The sequence below is a fragment of the Podarcis filfolensis genome (assembly GCF_964270895.1).
Source record: "Podarcis filfolensis genome assembly, chromosome: 1".
In the NCBI taxonomy this organism is placed as follows: domain Eukaryota; kingdom Metazoa; phylum Chordata; class Lepidosauria; order Squamata; family Lacertidae; genus Podarcis; species Podarcis filfolensis.
Genome location: NC_139604.1, coordinates 39,512,331 through 39,532,645, shown reverse-complemented (window position 1 = coordinate 39,532,645; position 20,315 = coordinate 39,512,331). Strand labels below are relative to the sequence as shown.

Sequence of the window (20,315 nt, the reverse complement as noted above, 5' to 3'; positions counted from 1 at the left end):
AGCTCTTGAGTCCTGTATCCTATCATTTTGAATGACTCCAAGGGAAGAACATGGCAAGGATGTTTCTGCAACCCCCACCCCAGAAGTGATCAGACACGGCATTCAGTTAGGAAAGTGGAGAGCTCATCTATAACTCTGGAAGAATATTGTTGCATGCCACTCTAATCTCCAAGCGGTGTTCCAGGCACTTACCCAGGGTTCGTGTTTCCTTTGAGAATGTAATATATGGTTTATTTACACACACATATATAACTTGAGCCTGCAGTGGAGGGGTTCACAGCATTAACACCCCCAAAGGGTCTTGTTTCTCCCATAGCCACAGCCTTGGGTTAAAAAAGAAATCAGTCATTGATCTCTCTCTTTGCCTGGCCAGCCTGCAGCTTTTCTTCCAGCTTCTGGCTCACATAACTCAACTCTCCACTCTGGTCTTTTGTCTTTCTAGCTGAGAGACAGTTGAGGGAGGGAGGTCCACGCATTTGGCATCTGGCACAGAGCCACTTCCTTTGTTACCTTAAAGACCCATACATAGCAAGCCATTACCAGGCTGGCCTGGCTATTCCAGAAATTGATCTAGGAATTAGAATAGGGATGGGGGGTAGGCTGTATCCCCAAATTCATAACAATGTCTTCAAAAAGCATATTTAGATATTCAACTAAAATAAAACAACTTTTTAGTTGTTTCTATAAACTGCATTTTTCCCCCTGGAGATGAAAGGAGGGGAAAGGAATGAGAAGGTCTACTTTGGATTTTCACTGCCTTTGATACCATATTTCATCTTACCCCCTAACACAACTGCCATTATAAAGATACTCCACCCCCATTTAAAAAAACCTATTATGCAGACACTTATGACAGATATGAAAATAATTTGTTCAAGGAAAAAGGATTCTAACCTTCTATTTCTAGGTAGCTTCTTTGGCGATCACTCATAGCCGAGTAAAATCGTCTTCCATGAACACGGTCTTAACAGTGAGTCTGTACGTGACTGTGGAGGCCAATTCTGGAGCCACGCATCCTTCCACAGTGGGGACACAGGTTTCCAGGCAGGAGTTGATCAAGGTGAAGGTTTGCTAAACGTGCCTTCCTCTTAGCGTGTTTCTTCCTTGTGTCCTGAGTTCAAGCATCTTCAAAGTCCTTCAGTAAAGGTTTTTCTTCAGTTGGAGAACTGCAGGCCAATGTTTCCCAATTGTTGGTGTTTATCCTACTTTTTTTAGATTTACCTTGAGAGAGTCTTTAAACCTCTTTTGTTGACCACCAGCATTACGCTTTCCATTTTTAAGTTTAGAATAGAGTAGTTGCTTTGGAAGATGATAATCAGCCATCTGAACAACATGAATAGTCCAAAATAGATGTTGAAGAATCATTGCTTTGACACTGGTGATCTTTGCTTCTTCCAGTACACTGGAATTAGTTCACCTGTCTTCCCAAGTGATGTGTAAAATTCTTCGGAGACACTGTTGATGGAACCCTTTGACCTTACCACCTTGGGTGACCCTGCTGGGAGTATGAGATTCCTGATAGCTTCGTTCACAAGGGTCATAGGAACGTGCAAGCCCACTCACCATGACAAGGTGATGATCCAGCGAGTGTGTCTCCAGGTAGCATGGTAGATAGGGCTGGACCAGTGAGTTGCAAGGACCAACCACTATTCTGCCTTTTGCTACCTCCCTCTGCTGGCTGCTGCTAATGGGAGTTGCACTCCCAAACATTTGAAGGGCACCAGGTTGTCAAAGGCTGCTCTACCTGTTCTCTTTGGGTCCAGCAGGCCAGCCAGAATGAGCAGAAGCTGCCACTGCCTGCACTTGGCTGGCCTCTGCCAATCTCTGTGCAGTGCAGAACTGGGCTTGTCTAGGCTTGTATTTAACAAGGGATGGGAACAATTCTGAAAGGCTTGTCGCCAAGTAAAAACATACCTGTTCTATAGGGCCTTTGGAGGAAATGAAGTCATGCAGCCTGCCTAACACTTTTAGGTTTTATTTCTGCACAGCTGTATTTTATTAATGACTTGTTTTAAGTTTCGTATTTCAATGTAATTCTATGTTGAATGTAATTTATCTCGGAAATTGCTCCAAGATCACTATGGGCAATCATGAAGAGTGGTCTACAAATACACTCGTTGCCTGGTAGCAATAGGAATTATATTTAGGTGGGTGGGCTGTTGGTAGACGAAGCATGTTTGATTTCCATGTTGGCTGTGGAGGAAGGAAGCCTGTCCCCTCTGCTCAGCCCCTCCCCTACCTGCCAGTTGGTAATGGATTTTACAAGTCTGTGCTTGCCGCTATGCTCAGTGTCCATTACCGTGCCAAAAAAAGAGAGTGAGAGATGGCATTGCACACACTTGCATTGTATACCCTCCTTCCCTCTGCTGGCTGAGCGCTCATGGACAGCTGAGCAACGTGGGACCAAATCTGCCCTTCATGTTGCCCAGGGCAGGATAATTCTGTGATCAGCCACAGTAAAGGTTTGTGAAGCCTAAAAGACTAAATTTTATCATGGCCTAAAAGCATTTGTCAATCAGAGCCCAGTTCATCAGATGAACTATAACTCTCACTTGGTGGTTTGCATATAATAATAATAATAATAATAATAATAATAATAATAAATATATATTCTCTCTGTGTATGTGTAAACGTTTAATTTGTGTGTGTGTGTGTGTGTGTGTATAGAGATATATCTATATATCTAAACACACACACGTATATGTATATGTATATATGTATGTGTATATATATATATATATATATATATATATATATATATATATATATATGTCTCTCTGTGTGTGTGTGTGTGTGAGATACACACAAAGGGTTGTATTTGCGCCCAAAGGCAAGTTCCTATACAGTAATATGGAATTGGGCACGGACTCATACAGGCACCTACGTTCTTCCCTCAGCAGAACCGGAGCTTCCCTTGCAAGTACCCGGATGGAGGCGTTCGGGTCGTTTTTTTAAAAAGTAAAAATATTATAATACTTTTCTTCTTCTTCAAATAAGCCCTCCTACAGAACGGCGCAGCTCTTTTTTGGGGGAGGGGGGGAACCACACGCGCCAGTGCCCCGGCTGCGTCATGACGTCACACACACGCCGCGTCGCTCCCGGAAGTGAGGAAGCGGCGGCGGCAGCAGTAATAGCAACAAGCAGCTGCCTACGGCCGCCGCCGCCGCCGCCTCTGTGAGGGTTTCTCTCTCTCGCTTGCTCTCTCCCCCCACCCCCGTTTCCCTCCCCCCCTCTTTTTCTTCCCTGTGTACGGGAGCCGAGAGGGGCCCCGCGCCCGTGCGCGAAGGTGGGCCGGCCGGGCTCCTCGCTTTCGCTTCCCCACCTGAGGGGTGGCCGAGGAGGCTTGTGACGGGAGGAGAGAGAGAGGGGGAAATGCGGCTCCGCCGCCAGCAGCTCTGCCCGGACGCGACGCTTCCGCCACAGCCCCCTCCTCCGCCGTCTCCTCCTCCTCCCTCCTCGCCCTCTTCCCCTCACGCCATCGTCAGCGGGGGCCACGGACTAGCGGAGCCCCCTCTTCCAGTCCCGTCAGTATGAGGCCGGCCGAGACCCCCCGCCAGCGCCGAACTCCGGTAAAAGGATCCAGGGGGGTGATGATTCAGTCTGGGTCGGTTATGGGGCAGCCCTTCTCTCCTATCTGTGGGCGGGGGCTGCATTGGCACTCGGGTAACACACTTCACACACTTAGCGCTCTCTCTCACACACATACACACAATATGCACACACGCACTTCTCACGGGAGGCTCCTCTTACTTCCTCCCCATGAAATTGTTAGTGATGATTCTGCCCCCCCCACCCCAAAAAAGAGAGGTTGGTGCCCAAGAGAGGTGGGTGGGGGGAGTCCTCTTCTAAGCAGGGCCTCTCGCCTTGCCAACCCTAGGGGCAGCCTGGGATGTTTCTGCACCTTCTTTTCCGGATACTTTTTTTTTTTGGAGGAAATCCCAGATGCCTTTGCATATTTATACAGTTTTCTTTTATCCTATGCTTTCTGGTAAACACACACACATATATATCAAAGCTTCCTTCTGATGCAGTGCTGTCATTTTATGTCTAATTTAAACCTCTTTGGGAATGTGATTCGTTGGACAAGGGCTTTCTCTACTTGCTACTCTTATGAGTCTTCCTCTCAATTTCTGCCTCTGTTTATCTCTCTTTCTCTCACCCCCCACCAACCTTCTTCCTGTGGTGTTTTGCTCTCCTCTTCATGTTTGTTCAGAAACTAAATATCAGCAGGACTTACTCCCCCTGTAAGATTGCAGCCTTAGAGGCAGGGTCAAGATGTCATTTCATGTTTCGTGGCCAGATGTCATTGTAGGTGTTTCGTGGCCAACTTCCGCAGGGTTTTAATTATAGGACAGTCCTAATTCTGTTGAAGAAGAGTAGTTGTGAAAAATACCTGGTGATCTTGTGACACCTTAAAGGCTAACAAATGTGCCTTAGCGTAATCTTTTGTGGTCTGAGAACATGTGTCAGAAAAATCTAGACCCCAGGCCCTGCAAGAGTCTCATTGGTTAAGGAGTTGAGGCCTACAGATCTCGCAGATGACTTCCCCCAAAATCCACACTTTGACAATGCCTTTATTGGGACCAACCATAATGTTACAAAAGTGTGACAAGTTTTTGAGTTCTCCGGAGCTTGTCATCAGGCAGGATGTTCTGTAGAACTCAAAAATGTGTCATGCTTCTGTGAAATTTTGGTTCGTCTCAAAAAAGGTACTGCCCAAATGTGGATTTTGAAGGTTTTTTCTTATATTATTTGAAGGCATATGCTACAGTACATTTGTCAATCTTGAAGGTGCTTTAAGATTATTTGTTCTTTTATATCTTGCCACTCTCCATTCTTGGTACAATATTGGCAGGTATTCTTGGATTTACCAAGGTATTTTGCTGTGAATTTTTACTCGCACTTTATTTCAAATCCTGACTTGTTATAAATTAAAATTCACATTGGTCTCTGGTGTTAATTTTTCGCATTTGTTTCTTTTGAGGTCCAGACTTCACTTGACCACCCTGTATTTCAGATGGACATGTTTAACTAGTCACTGTGTTTTGACTATTGTGTTTATAAAAGGGAAGTCCCTTAGAATATTGCCTGATACAGTTTTTTTTATCATAATTTGAGCACATGCATTAGTCATGCTGGCCACATGACCCGGAAGGTGTATGCCGGCTCCCTCAGCCAATAAAGCAAGATGAGCGCCACAACCCCAGAGTCGGGCACGACTGGACCTAATGGTCAGGGGTCCCTTTACCTTTATCCATTTTTTGAAGGAAGCTCACCTTGAAAATGTGTGCAGGCAAAGAAGACTTTTTTTTTCCATTTGAGGCCTTGGAGAAATCTCCAGTCCCAAAGTACAGTACTACACATATCAGCCTAGTTTATTCTTCCATAAAGTACTATTGATGTTCTTCTCAATGAGACGGTAGATACACTGTTGCTCTGGATGGCTCTCTCTCTCTCTTTCTCTTCCTCTCTTCCACCCTCTCTCCCGCTTTCCCCTCCAGTGTGGTAATGACATTTTTCTGGTAAGTAAGTGGTTAGTTGAACAGGTCTTCTTTTGAACATGTAGGGGGGAAACTGAAAGACCAGTTCCTCACCCATTCCTGCCTTCTGTGTATGTACTAGTAATTTTGCAGTTAGCCAGCTGACAATCTGTATATGTTTTAGTTTCAGGGCCCAGTTGTTTAAAGTACTTAAATAAAAAATTGGCTGTGGTAGTTCAGCTCATAATTCTTTGTTGTGCATATCTCCGGAATATGGGTTTTCTGAACAATATTTTGATGGCCTCTATTGGTTAGAATCTAATTTAGAATATATGACTTGTAATTTAGTAAACAAAACCCATTATGTTAATGTTACACATGCTATACAAATGTCCTGAGGTTTTCCCCCTCGGTAACTAAAATTAGATCAATTAAAATATTTGATTAGGAATAATATATTTCCCTTATTCTGGCCTTGTTTGCATGCAGTACTTAACCATAGTGTATGAACACTTAGCTCTTCCCTTTCTGCTGACTGTCCCCATGTAAGGGAGGAAACAAGCCTGATTCTGGCTTGTCATAATGGGCAAAGCTGGCATTTCTACCTTTGTGTTTGTTTGGAGAGAAATAGCCATGAGCACTCATTTGCACAAGCAAACCCTGCTCAAGACAAGTTTGACTCTTTCTTATTTCTCTCCCTTTGCATAACAAAGACAGGAGTAGGGAAGCAAAAGCGCTCATACATGTTAACCTATAGTTTATTAGTATTTGAAGTTGTGGTTTCACAGTGTTTACATATCTGGGAATTATTTACATTTTATGGAAAGTTTTGAAGACATAAACAGATGGTGTAATACTATTAGCATGCTTAAAGAATGGTACATTATATCTGTTTCTTGAGGGACAGTCAACAAAAAAAATGTTAATGGCAACTTTTGAACTTCCTAAATTGTTGTAATAATTTAGTTACTATAAAACTGCTTTTATAATAAATTCCCCAACCTCCATAGATACCTCTCCACCTTACTGGCATTCCTTGCCTTTTCTCATTATCGTTCTTTTAAAAATGCTTGAAATTTACAGCAGCCTTTTACTCTAGCAAACGTTTTAAGCAGTGATCAGGAGACCTTCTCTGACATTAGGCCTGTGTTGAGTTCTGTAGCTCATGCACTTAAGAATAAATAAGAGACTGAGAACAACATTTGAAATAGCCTTTTATTTCAGAGGACTGTTGACTAAATCTGTCAGAATTAAAATGATGCATAAAATAGTTAAGATGAATGCTTGGCTTTAAATCAGTTTGTTTCCAGTGATTTCAACAGAATTAAAGGCATGAGGCTGAAACTGCAGCTTTCTGTCTGTAAAACTGGTGCACCTTCACTCCCCTACCACTGTGGTGCTACTAATGAAAGTGGGATATTACAGTGCTCCAAGTAAATGCAATAATTTTGAAGATAATTTGATCCCAGAATAATACAGGAATACAAAACTGATCTGCTTTTAAAAAATGTGTATCTTCTAGTTATATTAAAATTTAGCTCTAACTGGTACAAAAATGGTGATATCTAACTAAGTTTTTCTTAGAGTGCACCTATTGAAATTGGTATAAGTCTATAGAAATTGGTAGTCTAGTGAATTCAGGGAGCACAATTTGAGTATGACTAACACCAGATATCAGCCAAACTATTTTAGTTCATTTTGCACTATTAAAGAGACTTGGTTTGTATGTGAGAGATGCTGTATGTCAGGAATCCCAAACTTCATTTGCAGAGTCTATGTTTAACAGTACAAAATTGTACAGTGCTCAAATACACAATGCCCACACAATACATGGATTGCATTTTGTTAAAAATATTTCCAGACCCTTTTCCTTTTTCATTGCTTTGAAGTGGACTGTTGTGTTTGCTATGTAACTCCTTGAGAGTGGAGTGGGTAACGCTGGCACAAGACATTTTGGCACCTGAGGCAAACCACACAGTAGTAACCTCCTCCCCACCAGGGAAGAAGTGGTGAATGAAGATCTACATCATGAGCAGGGGGTGGGGTGGGGATAAAGATCTATATTGGGATCTGCTGCTCCTATGGGTCCTACTGTCAGAGGCAGTTGCCCAATTTGCCTCATGGATGGGCCAGCTTTGACTGTGGGTATGGATTTGGAATGTATTTAACCAGACATTGGGATATGCAGACATTATGTTACTGAGTAGTTTGAAGTAGTCTAATGTCAGTTTTAGCAATTATCTTTAAGCACCCCCAGACCTAAATGCATTTTTCAGGAAACCAGTTACATTGTTCAGTTGGAACTTCAGTGCAGTTTGTTTGGAGATTGAAACATTATTATTAATTAAATTTATATCCTGCCCTTCCTGCAGTGGAACCCAGCCCAAAGGAAAATGTGTGGCTCAAATTAATCTGTTTTGACCTTCCTCTCCTACACGGGAAATGAATTCCTATTGCTATTGGCTGCTTACACCGCTGTAGTCATGCTGTAGTAAATGAATCACTCTTGTTTACTACAAATTATGTGTCTCCACCTTTCTGGCATGGAGGCCTGGATCTCTCAGTGGATTATTCTAATAAATGCTTTTTATATCCACTAAGTATTTCAGATTGCATTGCATTGCTTTGTACTCTCAACATAAAGGGAAAGTTTGTGTCATTTTGGAAATAAAATTCTCCCTCCAAAATTGGTATGTAAGTATGTAAATTCTTAGTGCATCTGCATCTGGCTTTATGTTTGTGAAGGGATTGCCAATTGCCACCTCCTAATGTAGATTGCTTAACAGGTTTGCTTTATTAACAATGTTAACCTTGAAGATGGTTTAGAAGCTGCAACTGACATAGAAAGCCACTACCTGTGTGTTGTCAGGGGCAATGTCAGTGAGATATGCCAAGCCGAATTCAAGGGGTTGGTACTAACATATAAAGCCCTAAACAGCTCAGGCTTTAAGTATATGAAGGGTCATGCCTCCCAGTACCAGCCAACCAGAGTTTAAGATTTGAAGTGGGGAGAGGTTTTGGTACTAGTGCTGTTGATGTGTTCTTGGGGAACCACATAAAGCAGTGCATTCTCAGTGATGGTACCCTGCTTATGGAAATTTGTCCATTTAGAAATCAGGTTGGCACCTACACTAGTTTTGTTTAGGTGTCAGGTAAAAACTTGTTTATTCCTACAGGTCTCCAGCCTTATGATTGAAGACACTTGAAGTTAACACAAAAAAATCCTGAGTAAAGTATTAATCTATAAGCGAAATGGATGTTACCTGCATCACCTGCCTAAATTGCTGTGTTATACCTGTTGCAATATATTCATTGTGTGTTCGTAGTTTTAAAGGTGATTTTTAAGACTTTTTGTTAGCATGGTTTTATTAGAAATGTTAGCCACCCTGGGAACTTTCAGAAGGAAGAATGGCATATAAGAAAACAACAACAATAAATATGAACTTCTTCATTTAATAAGACACACATAGCAGCTTAGAGATAAATTTACAGGACTGTAATAAATCCAAAATTTGGTCAAAAAGGCATAGACATGTATTTCTCTAAAATTTTAGACTAAAACCGTTTACAGCTCATATATTTATTGAAAGGTTTTTGCTGTACAATCATACCTTGGTTCTCAAACAGAATCCGTTCTGGAAGTCTGTTTGACTTCCGAAAACATTCGAAAACCAAGGCGCGGCTTCCGATTGGCTGCAGGAGCTTCCTGCACTCAATTGGAAGCTGCGTTGGAGGTTCAGCTTCCAAAAAACGTTTGCAAACCGGAACACTCGCTTCCAGGTTTGTGGCATTCGGGAGCCAAAATGTTCAAGTCATAAGGCGTTTGAGAACCAAGGTACGACTGTATACCGCAAAACCTGGAAGGATCGAGCATAGCAGGCGTCATTTGAAGGGAATTTATTACATGAAGGGTGGGGACTGGATCTGGCCAGCGAGCTTGATTCTTATCTATCTTATCCCCCAAATTTGACAGATAGACAAGGCCATCCACCTGTCAGTCACCTGATGTGCCAATGGAATTGGGTGACAGTGCTTTGAAGTCCCCAAAATCAGCTGATGGTTTGGAATTCAAAGCAAAGTGCAAAGAAAGCTCATCAAAGGAGAGACCTGCTGCTGATAAAAACTGAGCTCCCTTGAAGACAGCAGCATTCAAAGCAGGGTTTCTCTTGTCCTCAGACTAAGTGGTGGTTCTCATGCTTGATCTGTCCGAATTAATTCTGTACTCAGGATTACTTTTTGGTAAACTTCAAGCGTCTTTAGTCATGTAATTTTGGGAAGTGCACCTGCATATGCTGCACACACAGGTTTGTCCTATTCATACTTGACATAATCTAAAAATTATAAGAAGGAAGATAATTAAGTGAATTAGCTGCTACTATGAAAATAAAACTTGATTTGTTTCTCGGTCTCATGGAGTTGGTATAAGGGTCAGATGACAGAAACCCATATAAGCTGCCTTCAATGTCCGGGAGACACACACACACACACACACACACACATATATATATATAACCTATCTCATCTGAGAATGATTTACAAAATCCAGTTTAAAAAAATATTGTCTAATTTGGTAGCTTTGTACTCTTATCTGCTCAGTTGCTTTGGCACTGTAGCATTTCTCTTTGTTCTGAACACAAACCGAACTGTGGTTTGACTGCCTTGAAGAAACACTCAGGACAATGTATTCTGCACACAGCTGTTTGTTGTACACTCATTAAAGAGAGGAGTAGGGATTGTATTGTAACCCTCCACTCTTTGTAGGAGGTCTCCAGGGCAGCATTTCTGTGAAAGAGGTAGACATTTAGAAGTGCAGTAATCCACTTGTTCTCCCTTTCCTGCATGTGTATTATGATTGCATGGATAAAAAAAGGGAATGCAAACTGCTGAGGTGAGTTTTCTGTTTGTTCCATGCAGCACTAGGAGTTCTGTGTAGTTCTGTGATAATCTCAACAGTTTTTATTGGGTTAGATCTAGACATCACCATCCACAAATGGAAGGACTTCTTCCATTCATGGAAGAGGCTGAGATCCAGCAGAGGCTGTTGCTAGAGCAGGGGATGATTTTAACTGATGCCCCTGGCTCTACTTCCTGTAATGTTTTGGAAGCCCCACAGACCCTCACAGAACTGCTTTTATGGAAATGCAGAGGGAATCAGAAATTGGTATGAATATTCCCTTCCTCCCCCCTGCAGGTAGTTTGGTTCCAAGTAATTGTGTGATATGATCTTATGTGGCATTGAATATAGACCTTTAACCATTGGACGAGGGGGAAAGTACTGTCATGTGACTAAAACAGTATGGCGGTGTCACTTCATTGATCTCAGGGCTCAGTGATAAAAATGTTTTCTCAAGGTAATTTTTTAAAAGAGTTTTTTGCTTGCAAGGTTATTCCTTTGTAGTTTGGTGAGGGAATCTGCTTATTAGTACATCATGTGTGTTATGTAGTCCTAGTTTACTCCTACAGTTATGAGGAGTTGGAAAAGCACAGCAAACTCCACTACCCAAAGAAGGCCCCTGAGTTAAGTCTGTAAGAAGCTGTGTATGTTAATTCCTAAGCATCTGTAATTTAGCAAGTGCTAAGTCGGGTGAAGCTTTTTCTAGATACTGGTATACCATGGAAGCACACCATATTATTTTTGTCTTTGGATGATGGATGGCAAAACGCAAATTTGCAATTAAGGTGCATGATGATATCATATTCATCTGGCTAATGCAACAGCCTTTCTTATTTTGCCTTCCTGGATCCTAAGTTCTTGATGATGCTACAGAGTTATTTCTTACATTGACACCACTCCATAAATTACTGTATTTTTCGCTCTATAACACGCACCCAACCATAACACGCACGCAGTTTTTAGAGGAGGAAAACAAGGAAAAAAATATTCTAAACGAAAAAGTGGATGTATGATTTTTGTGGTTCATGCTGTGGCCACAGACATGTGATCTGACAGTGAGTTTGGAGTAGCTCAATGCAAAAATCCTGAGGATCCATGTGGATCCATGCTTTGTAACCATGTTTTTGCACCACTGTGGCCCCAGGCAACAGTGGGTGCGTGATTTTTTTGGTGCAAGATGTAGCCATGGACATGCTATGTGATCTGATGGTGAATTTGGGGTGACCCAGTGCAAAAATCCTGAGGATCCATGTGGATCCGTGCTTTGTAACCACATTTTAAGTGGGGAGGGAAGGAAAAGCACTCAAGGAACAAGGAGCACGTGTAGGGTGGGTGGAGAAGGATGCTGCTAATAATGAAGAAGAGGGGTATAAGGGGAGAAGGCTCCTCTCCTCTCCTACTTTGCTCCTATAAAGAAGCAGGCTCTCTGTCCCTCTCTCCTCCCCACTCAGCGGCTCTTCTCCCGCTTTGCTGTTTCAAAGCGAGCCACGGAGGAGGGAAGGAAGGGGAACCATGGATCCTCTGCTCACGACTGCAGCAGATCCCCCCCGCCACCCGTAGGCATTCCCTCCATAACACGCACAGACATTTCCCCTTACTTTCTAGGAGGAAAAAAGTGAGTGTTATGGTGCAAAAAATACAGTATTATTGGCCAGCTAAAATTCATTGCCAAAATGTAACTGCATAAAAGCGGTTGCTTTTCAATACTGGATCCGTTCACCTGCAGTGGGGAACTATGGTTTGAATATTCATGTGCAACCTTGGGCTCCTGTGCTTCTTCTCCCTGCCCTGGATGCACCTGTTCCAGCTCTCATTTCCTGGTTTGATCAAAACATAGTTGGCTGTTGTGTCCAAATTAGGCAAAATGTGGCCTCATCAAGTCGGAAAGTGAAAAAGGGAATTTGCCCAGAGAAGGGATGGGGAAGTGCATAAGTTCAAGGCTCTGGCATGAATATTTAAATTTTAAAGTGAGAGAATTGAAGGATATGAGGAGGGTGCAAAGTGTAAGCCCAATATTCCAGCACAAACAGCCAAACAATTGTTTTGCATTATGTGTAAAAGGAGGTGTAAAGCCTGCTTGGTTTGATTGTCTAGGGCCAAGGTGCTCTGGCCCCCTTTACAGTGCCATGACCAAATAACCCTTAGAGCTGGGAAAGAGGCAGGGATTGCTCTGCAGCTGCCAGGCTACTTCCCAACCACTGATGTAGCTTCCAGTTGAGACAGCTGGGGCTCATCACACCTGCCCAGAGGTGGTGGTACGCTCACCAAGGCAATAAGAATTATGGAAGACAGCTGCTAATGCTGTTTGGTTTTGGTAACTGTATAAACTTGTGTAATGATATTTGGTGGCAGTAAACCACTGTGGGGGAAAATGGTTTCAGAAAGCAAGATGAACTCTGATTATCAATTTATTTTGTGGTATGATGATGATGATGATGACGACGACAACGACGCATAAGCAAAAATCCTAAGAAAATAAATATGACTCAAATGTGTAGACCCATTCTTTGACAATTGACTTGAATTTGTACTAACTTCATTTGTCAGTTAGCACCTTTACGTTTTTTACACCAAGAGATATGTCTGTGTCTCTAGAGTTCATAACCTAGCACATATCTGAACTTGACTTACTAAAAACAATCCAACTATGATCCTCTTGGCTTTGGTAAAATCCTAAAGCTAATAAAGTAGAGCTGTTTGTGATTAATACATCTTTTGCTCATACATTTCTGAAACAGACTAAATATTTTAGTTTGATATGCAATTCATAATGCCTTTAAATTGGATTTCATGGTCTGTATAATTATGTGCAGTAATTTGCTATAGTGTTCATGGAGTTAACTGTGTAAGATGAGGCTTGTAGACTTGGCTAGATCTCTTTATCTGTATTTAAAAGATTGATCCATTGAAGTAGAACGTAAATAAGGTTCAGAAGTTTGTACTGCTCACTCTTTCAATTAAAATAAACATGCCTGTTCCATTTTGCATGTATAAACTTGCAGTTAACCTGTTGGAACAGCTTAACCATTAGAAGCGGGTATCATATTTCTCAAGGTATGCACATAAAAGGGTGCAGGTGGAGATCAGTGATCAATATTTAGGACTTTTAAATGATATTTCTTTTAAATGATAACATTTATTATTATTTCTATTTGTAGTGTGCTAGCCTAACAGTTAACCAGTGCCTCCCACCAAATCCAAGAATAAGTACTTGATCATCTGGTTTAGCAGAATGGGAGCGTTAAGTGGCTGCACCATCAGTATTACTCTTACATGTTGCTACTTGTGGTTATTAAATTAGATTAGTTCTGGAAATGTGCCCTTGTGATAGGTCTGGGGTGGGAGCAGATGCCCTTGGACTCTTCTCTCCCTTCTTGGAAATTTGGAAGGGTTCTTCTGACAGTTGCTACAAGGCACAGTGATACAGCCAAGTGCTTCCCTCCCAATTCTGTGCATGCAGAAGACTCTACTACTGTATATCTATACCCACAGTTTCCTAATTTTAGAAGTGTGCTAGTGGTTAGTGCATTTGTTCCTAGGTTTCAGAAATAGGATAGAATATGGATGAATATCTTATAGACAGATGTTTGGCTAAAGTTGACATTTTGTAAACCAAGTTTAAGATTGTGCTATTGCTTTTATTCTTCCTTGAACCCCTCAAATTGTTCCTTGTGGGCATGAGATGCCTGGAGAAAATGTTGAGTTGAGTATATTAGAAAGGTTTGTTTTTAAGGAAGGTAGCATAATACAATATTAGTGCAAAGAAGGAACTAATTTTAGTAGAAGTCCTGGTGATTAATATCATATGAGAAATCTGTGTGCACGCACCCCCTCGGTTTTCCAGCTACAGCTGGTCATCTTGAGCAAACTATTTTCTTGCTAACGAGACTAGATCACTTCATTGCTGAGTGACTGTATCCCAGTTTGGTTTTGCTTGTAGAACAAAAGTTTGGCCTTAATACTAAGGAGTCTTCTTTATTATACAACTAATTACATAATTCAGCAAATGCTGCATCTTTAGCCAGAGCTCTAAAACAATAAAGCTGATTCTTAATTTGTTATTCTTTTTAAATATATTTTAAATAAAGCATTATAATTTTTTTAACCATTAAATGTGTTAAAAGAAGAGCACAATATTTTATATTGGTGTTTAGCAAAATTTAGGAAACAGGATCTGGTGGTAAGATGCTAGCTGCTGTCCTAATGATACTGTTGAGTTTTATGTGCATTTCTGCATCTTTCCACCTGCATTTGTCTGCTTTATCTTGAGCACTGAGATGTTTGCAGCTGTGGGCTTCCAGGGATGCCCATTTGATCAAACTTTACAACAAGTTTCTTCCTGTTCCCAGGGTACCAAATGCATTGAAGTACTTCATTGTAAACATATAAAAAGCGGATGTTATGTACCTCCTCAGATCAGATCTATCTTTAACAGCTTCCCTGTGCTGTCCTGTGAACCATGAAAGAAAGCTTGACAGTAGACAATTGTGAAGTGCTCTGACAGTTATTCATCTTAATCTTACTGTTACCTTGTCTATGTGTTTTGCGCTTCTGGTGTATATTGTCTTTGATCTTGAGTGGAGAAGACGTCAGTCATGTACAACACATAGCACAATGGGACTGCTAAGCATTAATAATGCTAGCACAAATTTAAGAATTAAGGTAAGAGACCACTTGAGGACAATTCAGCTTCATCTTTGAGGCTCTGGGCTGTTTGCTGTGAACAGAAGTGGCTAGATTTATTTTTGTTTTGTGAAATGAGCAACCCATACTGAACCTATGCTTTAGGAGTTCCACTGATTACATATCTACAATTACTTTTTGATAACTGCTGCAAGCAGAACATTTAAAAGCATAGCCTGTAACTACCAACAGAATTTCCATAGTGATTTTACATGTTCGTACACATATTGCCAAAGCTTCAGTTTAAAGCTGTACTCTCTCATTCTTTCTGATAATCAACACTGTCGTAAATCTACACTGGGCACAATCCAGCCAAAGTTAAGCACTTTTAGATCCCATTTATTTAAATGGAAGATGCTCAATGTGTACTTGAATGCTCCATAGAAATCAGGGAGATTTAAGGTGCAATCCTTTATTAGGAGCAAGATCCATGGAATGCAGTGGAATTTGCTGTTGAGTAGACATTTTCAAGAGGATGTTATAAATTGTTTAACTTGGCTGGGTTGTGCCTATTGTATTAAGCTTTTTAAAAAAATATTTCTGAAGTAGATGGCACTATTGTTTCTTCATGGGCAAGGATAGAGTAGAAATTATTTTAAAACTAAAATTATTAATGCAAAGGTTATGGTATCTATTTTGCTTGTAACACAATCTATATGGTTTGCAGCATCACTGGTTTCCAAAATATATCAACAACTAGGAGCCAATGGGCTCAGATTCTTAAAGCATAGATATTTGTATTACTACCAAATTGAATGGCCAAAATTTTGATAATATTTGACACTTAAAAGTTGTCAAAATATGTGCTGCTGTGTATTGTTATAAGTATTGTTGACCTTCCTTAAAAGAGATGGTGACTGGCCCAAAGTTACCTATTGAGATTCATGGCTGAGGGGGGATTTGAACCCTGGTCTCCTAGGTCCTGGTCCTAAACACTACACTATACTACACTGACACTTTCTTCCAATGTATTTTGGAGCAGGGTATCCCAAGCAAAGCTATGTGTTGCATCAGGAAAAGCACACTTTTTTTTGCTAAGCTTCCCTGGATTGATTTTCACTTGAGAAATTACATGGCCATCGTTTTTTTAGCCGAGATGTTAATTCATAAGCAAAAATTAAGAAACTTGACTGTTTTAGGGAGTATTTTTATATCCCAAGGTGATTGTATATAAGGGTGAAAAAATGTCCCAAAATAACACTACATTTGGGTTGAGTTTTGTAAGTTTTATTTGCTCTTCTTGGGATGTGTTTTGCTTCACCTGCTTTTTATTTACAGGAAGAAAACTGTAAATGATAACTGGCTGAAACTTCCATGTAGTTGATAATAAATTAAACTATTTTGTGGGTCTACTTTTGTGTAACTTCTATAATGAAAAGTCACCCTGAGTGGGCTACAACCCCATTTTCCTCATGGAATATTCATTTATAGGAACAGTAATGATCACAAGGCAGCATGCAGAAATATGGCAAAGACGTAGTAAGCAGAGGATAGTGTTTGAAGAAGCAATTGTAGGGCTGAGATGCTGTTCATTTCATTTCTGCCTTATTTGATTGATCAACTAACAGTTTCCACTAGATGAAGTCTAGAACACACTTGTATAATTGCCACCGAATCTTTTTATGTGGTTATCTGATAGTAATAGCAGGAGTGGAAGCTTCTTGCTCCCCAGCCCTAGAGGAGTCATGACCTCTTCAGGGAAATTTTATCCTTTCTTTGCATTTAGCTTAGCTTTTAATGAGCATGTGCAGGCATCTTTGAACAGTAACGCAATTTAGAGCAACTTGTAAATATGCCCACAAAAGTTACCAGCCTTTTTTTACTAGTTTGGAAACAAGCTAGTATTTTGTGTTTTCATCTTGGCCACAGAGGAAGCCAACCCCTCTCCTCGAAGCTACTAGCCTCTTAGAAGGCTGTTTAAAAGATCTTCTACTAAGCACATTGGCAGAAAAGGGTTGAGGCAAATTTTCCTTCCTCTGGCAGTCTGCTCACTTGTCTTCATTGAATTTCATATCCTTATATCCATGGAATTCTGGTCTCTTATGACTACTAGGCAAGTTGTTAAATACAAGACTGGTTTAGCAGAATGGAGGAATAAATAACACAGTTGAACATCACAGTAGCCAGGTTACGAGTGCCCAGGAGCCTGAACTAACCAACCATTTGCATTTAATAAGAGGTAGACTCTCCATATTACGTAGTGTGATGTTCTATAAAACTTCTTGGAAGGTGTGAAGTTCTATGAGGCAGCTTTTAAATAATCAAAACAACTTGCTGTTCTCTTACTATTATTGTAAATTGGGACAGGAAGGTTATTCATGAAGAATTGGTAGTACTGGTTGGAGTGTATAGATTTTGCTTTTTTGCTTTAAGACAATAGCAAATTACCTTGCTTTCAATTTGGATTGTGCCATGTATAGACGTGGCAGCCATCCTGTAATAAAAATTAAAGGCAATTGCGCAAACCAGAGCCTCTGAACTGAAGGGTACTTTTCAGTCAAGGACAGAGTAGGGAAGAACTTTTGGATAGACATAATGCATGAATGACTTCAGGTAGAAATATCTACTGTGATTCAGCTGCTGTAAAAGCCACCTGCTTTTCAGAAGATAGTCTTCACAGAATTTCTAGTTGAGAAGAATAAATTTATTCTTCTATAGCACACATATAACTTAATCAGCCTCCCACTGATTTCACATACCCAAGAGTAATACAGGTTTACTGATGTTTAGACAATCTCACTTTGACTGTGTCCCATCTGAAAATTGAGGGATGTCCTCCCTGGGGTACTAAAGCACAATATAGCTTTCATTTATATGGGTGGAACACAAACTTTTGTTGGTATTTGATATCTGGTCAATAGACTTGTCATACAATTGCCCTTGATTTTTTTTCAGTAATTTATCTAACGTCTACCGTAAGTAGTTAAAGTAATACCTTAATAGTGAGTACTTGGCTGTACTTTTTCTAAATACTAATGCATTGTTTCATCTTAATTTGTGTAGGAAGAATACTGACAATTGAATTGCTGCCTTTATACTGTAAAAAATTGCAATAAAGTGGGGATGTCAAGAGTCTCCACTCCTCCACCACCTGGAGAGATGTCCAGTGGTCCTATAGCTGAAAGCTGGTGTTACACACAGGTAAGCCACATACCTGTATGTATGTGTGTGTCCAGGTTTTGTTAATGGCATGTTTAATAGTAGGACACTTTCAGATGTAGCTTCCAGCAGTAATGCAATGTGATACCCAGAATTCTGGTTCCAAGTAAATGGAATAAGAAGGCAAAAAAAGTAATATAATAAAGAGAACCAATCAGAAAATGTATTTGTTATTGTTTAGTCATTTAGTCGTGTCCGACGCCAGTCACTCCTGTCTTCCACTGTCTCCCGCAGTTTGGTCAAACTCATGCTGGTAGCTTCGAGAACACTGTCCAACCATCTCGTCCTCTGCCGTCCCCTTCTCCTTGTGCCCTCCATCTTTCCCAACATCAGGGTCTTTTCCAGGGAGTCTTCTCTTCTCATGAGGTGGCCAAAGTATTGGAGCCTCAGCTTCAGGATCTGTCCTTCCAGTGAGCATTCAGGGCTGATTTCCTTAAGAATGGATAGGTTTGATCTTCTTGCAGTCCATGGGACTCTCAAGAGTCTCCTCCAGCACCATAATTCAAAAAGAAAATGTATACTATGTGCAAAAATAATGATAAAAATATGGTGACAGGTGAGATCAGCAATATAATAGGCAAGAAATCAAATACTGAAGGTTGTATCCAGTGATTGGGAGGATTTGCAGAGGTGAGGACATCCATTGAGAAACATTCATTGTGAAAGCTTCCTTCTATTTGTGCAGCTATTGAATACAACCTAAGGTTGCTGAGATGTAGGACAAATTAACCACCTAAAGTCTACAATAATTCAACCTGTGGCTCTGAAAAAGCCTGCAGTTGCTGGTGGATAACTGATCAAATAAGGGACCCCTAAGGAATGAATCTTGCTCAAATGTCATACGTTGGTAACTTACGGAATCCTATTCTGAAACTGGCTTTTTTAACAAGTGCACAGTATAAGCTGCAGTGACTCCTTAATTCTATGAGATATCCCTCCCCCCAAAAAACCAGTTTAAACCAGTTGAGGTTATTTCTTCAATAACTCCTTTAAAAAAAATTAAGATGAAGAAAAGTGAATCTGGTGAATTTATGTGATTGTCTGCATCTCTTATTCAGGTTAAAGTTGTAAAATTTTCTTATATGTGGACCATTAATAACTTCAGCTTCTGCCGAGAAGAAATGGGGGAAGTTTTAAAGAGTTCTACTTTTTCATCAGGGCCAAATGACAAAATGAAATGGTAGGTATTAGTCACTTGTCAGTGGCTTCTCACTTTCTTTTCTTTAAGCATACGGTCTCTTGAGAATCTGTGAATATGTCATAAATAAAATCACATGTATGGTGTTTTATCCTCCAGTCTTAAAACTGCTTTTATTGTTGAAAGTGGGGCAAACTATCACTGATTTTCTGCTACATTACAGAGATCCGAACAGCTAACAGTTTGAAATACTATATAGTTTGTGGCAAAATAAGGCAAGATGATGTATTATGTTGGATTAGGGCCAGAGATACATTGGGTTCAAATCTCCATTTGTGAGGTTACTGAGAGCAATTTGGGCAATTCAGGGGCCCAGTTTGCATGTAATACTAAGCCAAGCCATGTTCCCAGAAGATAGATTGCTGCAGCTTTGCTGGTCTTTCATTGCAGCTCCTGCCACAGTGCTGTGAGCAAAGCCATGGGAGCCAAGGTTAGTTGAATGACTTGCAGCCTTGTGGACTTGTCTGGAGCAAGCAAATTATGGCTCAGCTCACACCCGTGTGGCACTAGCAGGGTTCCCTATTTGTAAACTGCCCTGTGATCCTTGGATGAAGGGTGGTATAGAAATGTAATAAATAATAATAATAATCTCATTTTGTTCAAGAGGGCCCCACCCTTCTGAAGAAGCATTTCAGGAGAACACCACTGTATATATGGTCGCTCCTTGGAGTATTGAAAGGTGTGACAGCAGGAGAAGAGCAATAGGGATATATAGATATGAGCAACTGGAGGTCATGGGTGTTGAATATATATGTAAGTTTAAAAAACTGATCTCCGGAACCCAGGGGACTTATTGTGTATGTGTAAAAAATCATATCACAACAGTACTCCAATTTTTAAATATCTTCGCAGGTTAGGCCTTTATGGATTGGAGAACAAGTTGATGTTTCTAAGACTTGCT

At 40.7% G+C, this 20,315-nt stretch overlaps 1 protein-coding gene across 2 annotated transcripts in view; it reads left to right on the top strand.

The window, feature by feature from the left end:
• The first annotated feature begins 3,077 nt into the window (after positions 1–3,077).
• SPOPL (speckle type BTB/POZ protein like) overlaps positions 3,078–20,315 on the top strand; it is a 33,585-nt gene continuing 16,347 nt past the window's right edge. The window contains exons 1-3 of one of the 2 annotated variants that reach the window (XM_083582932.1): positions 3,078–3,569; positions 18,061–18,198; positions 19,275–19,396. In XM_083582932.1, the coding sequence (XP_083439058.1) occupies positions 18,121–18,198; positions 19,275–19,396 (200 nt within the window). In that variant the 5' untranslated portion in view covers positions 3,078–3,569; positions 18,061–18,120. Of the gene's footprint in view, positions 3,664–17,980; positions 18,199–19,274; positions 19,397–20,315 lie in introns of both variants that reach the window. The other variant, XM_083582933.1, reaches the window with a different exon arrangement.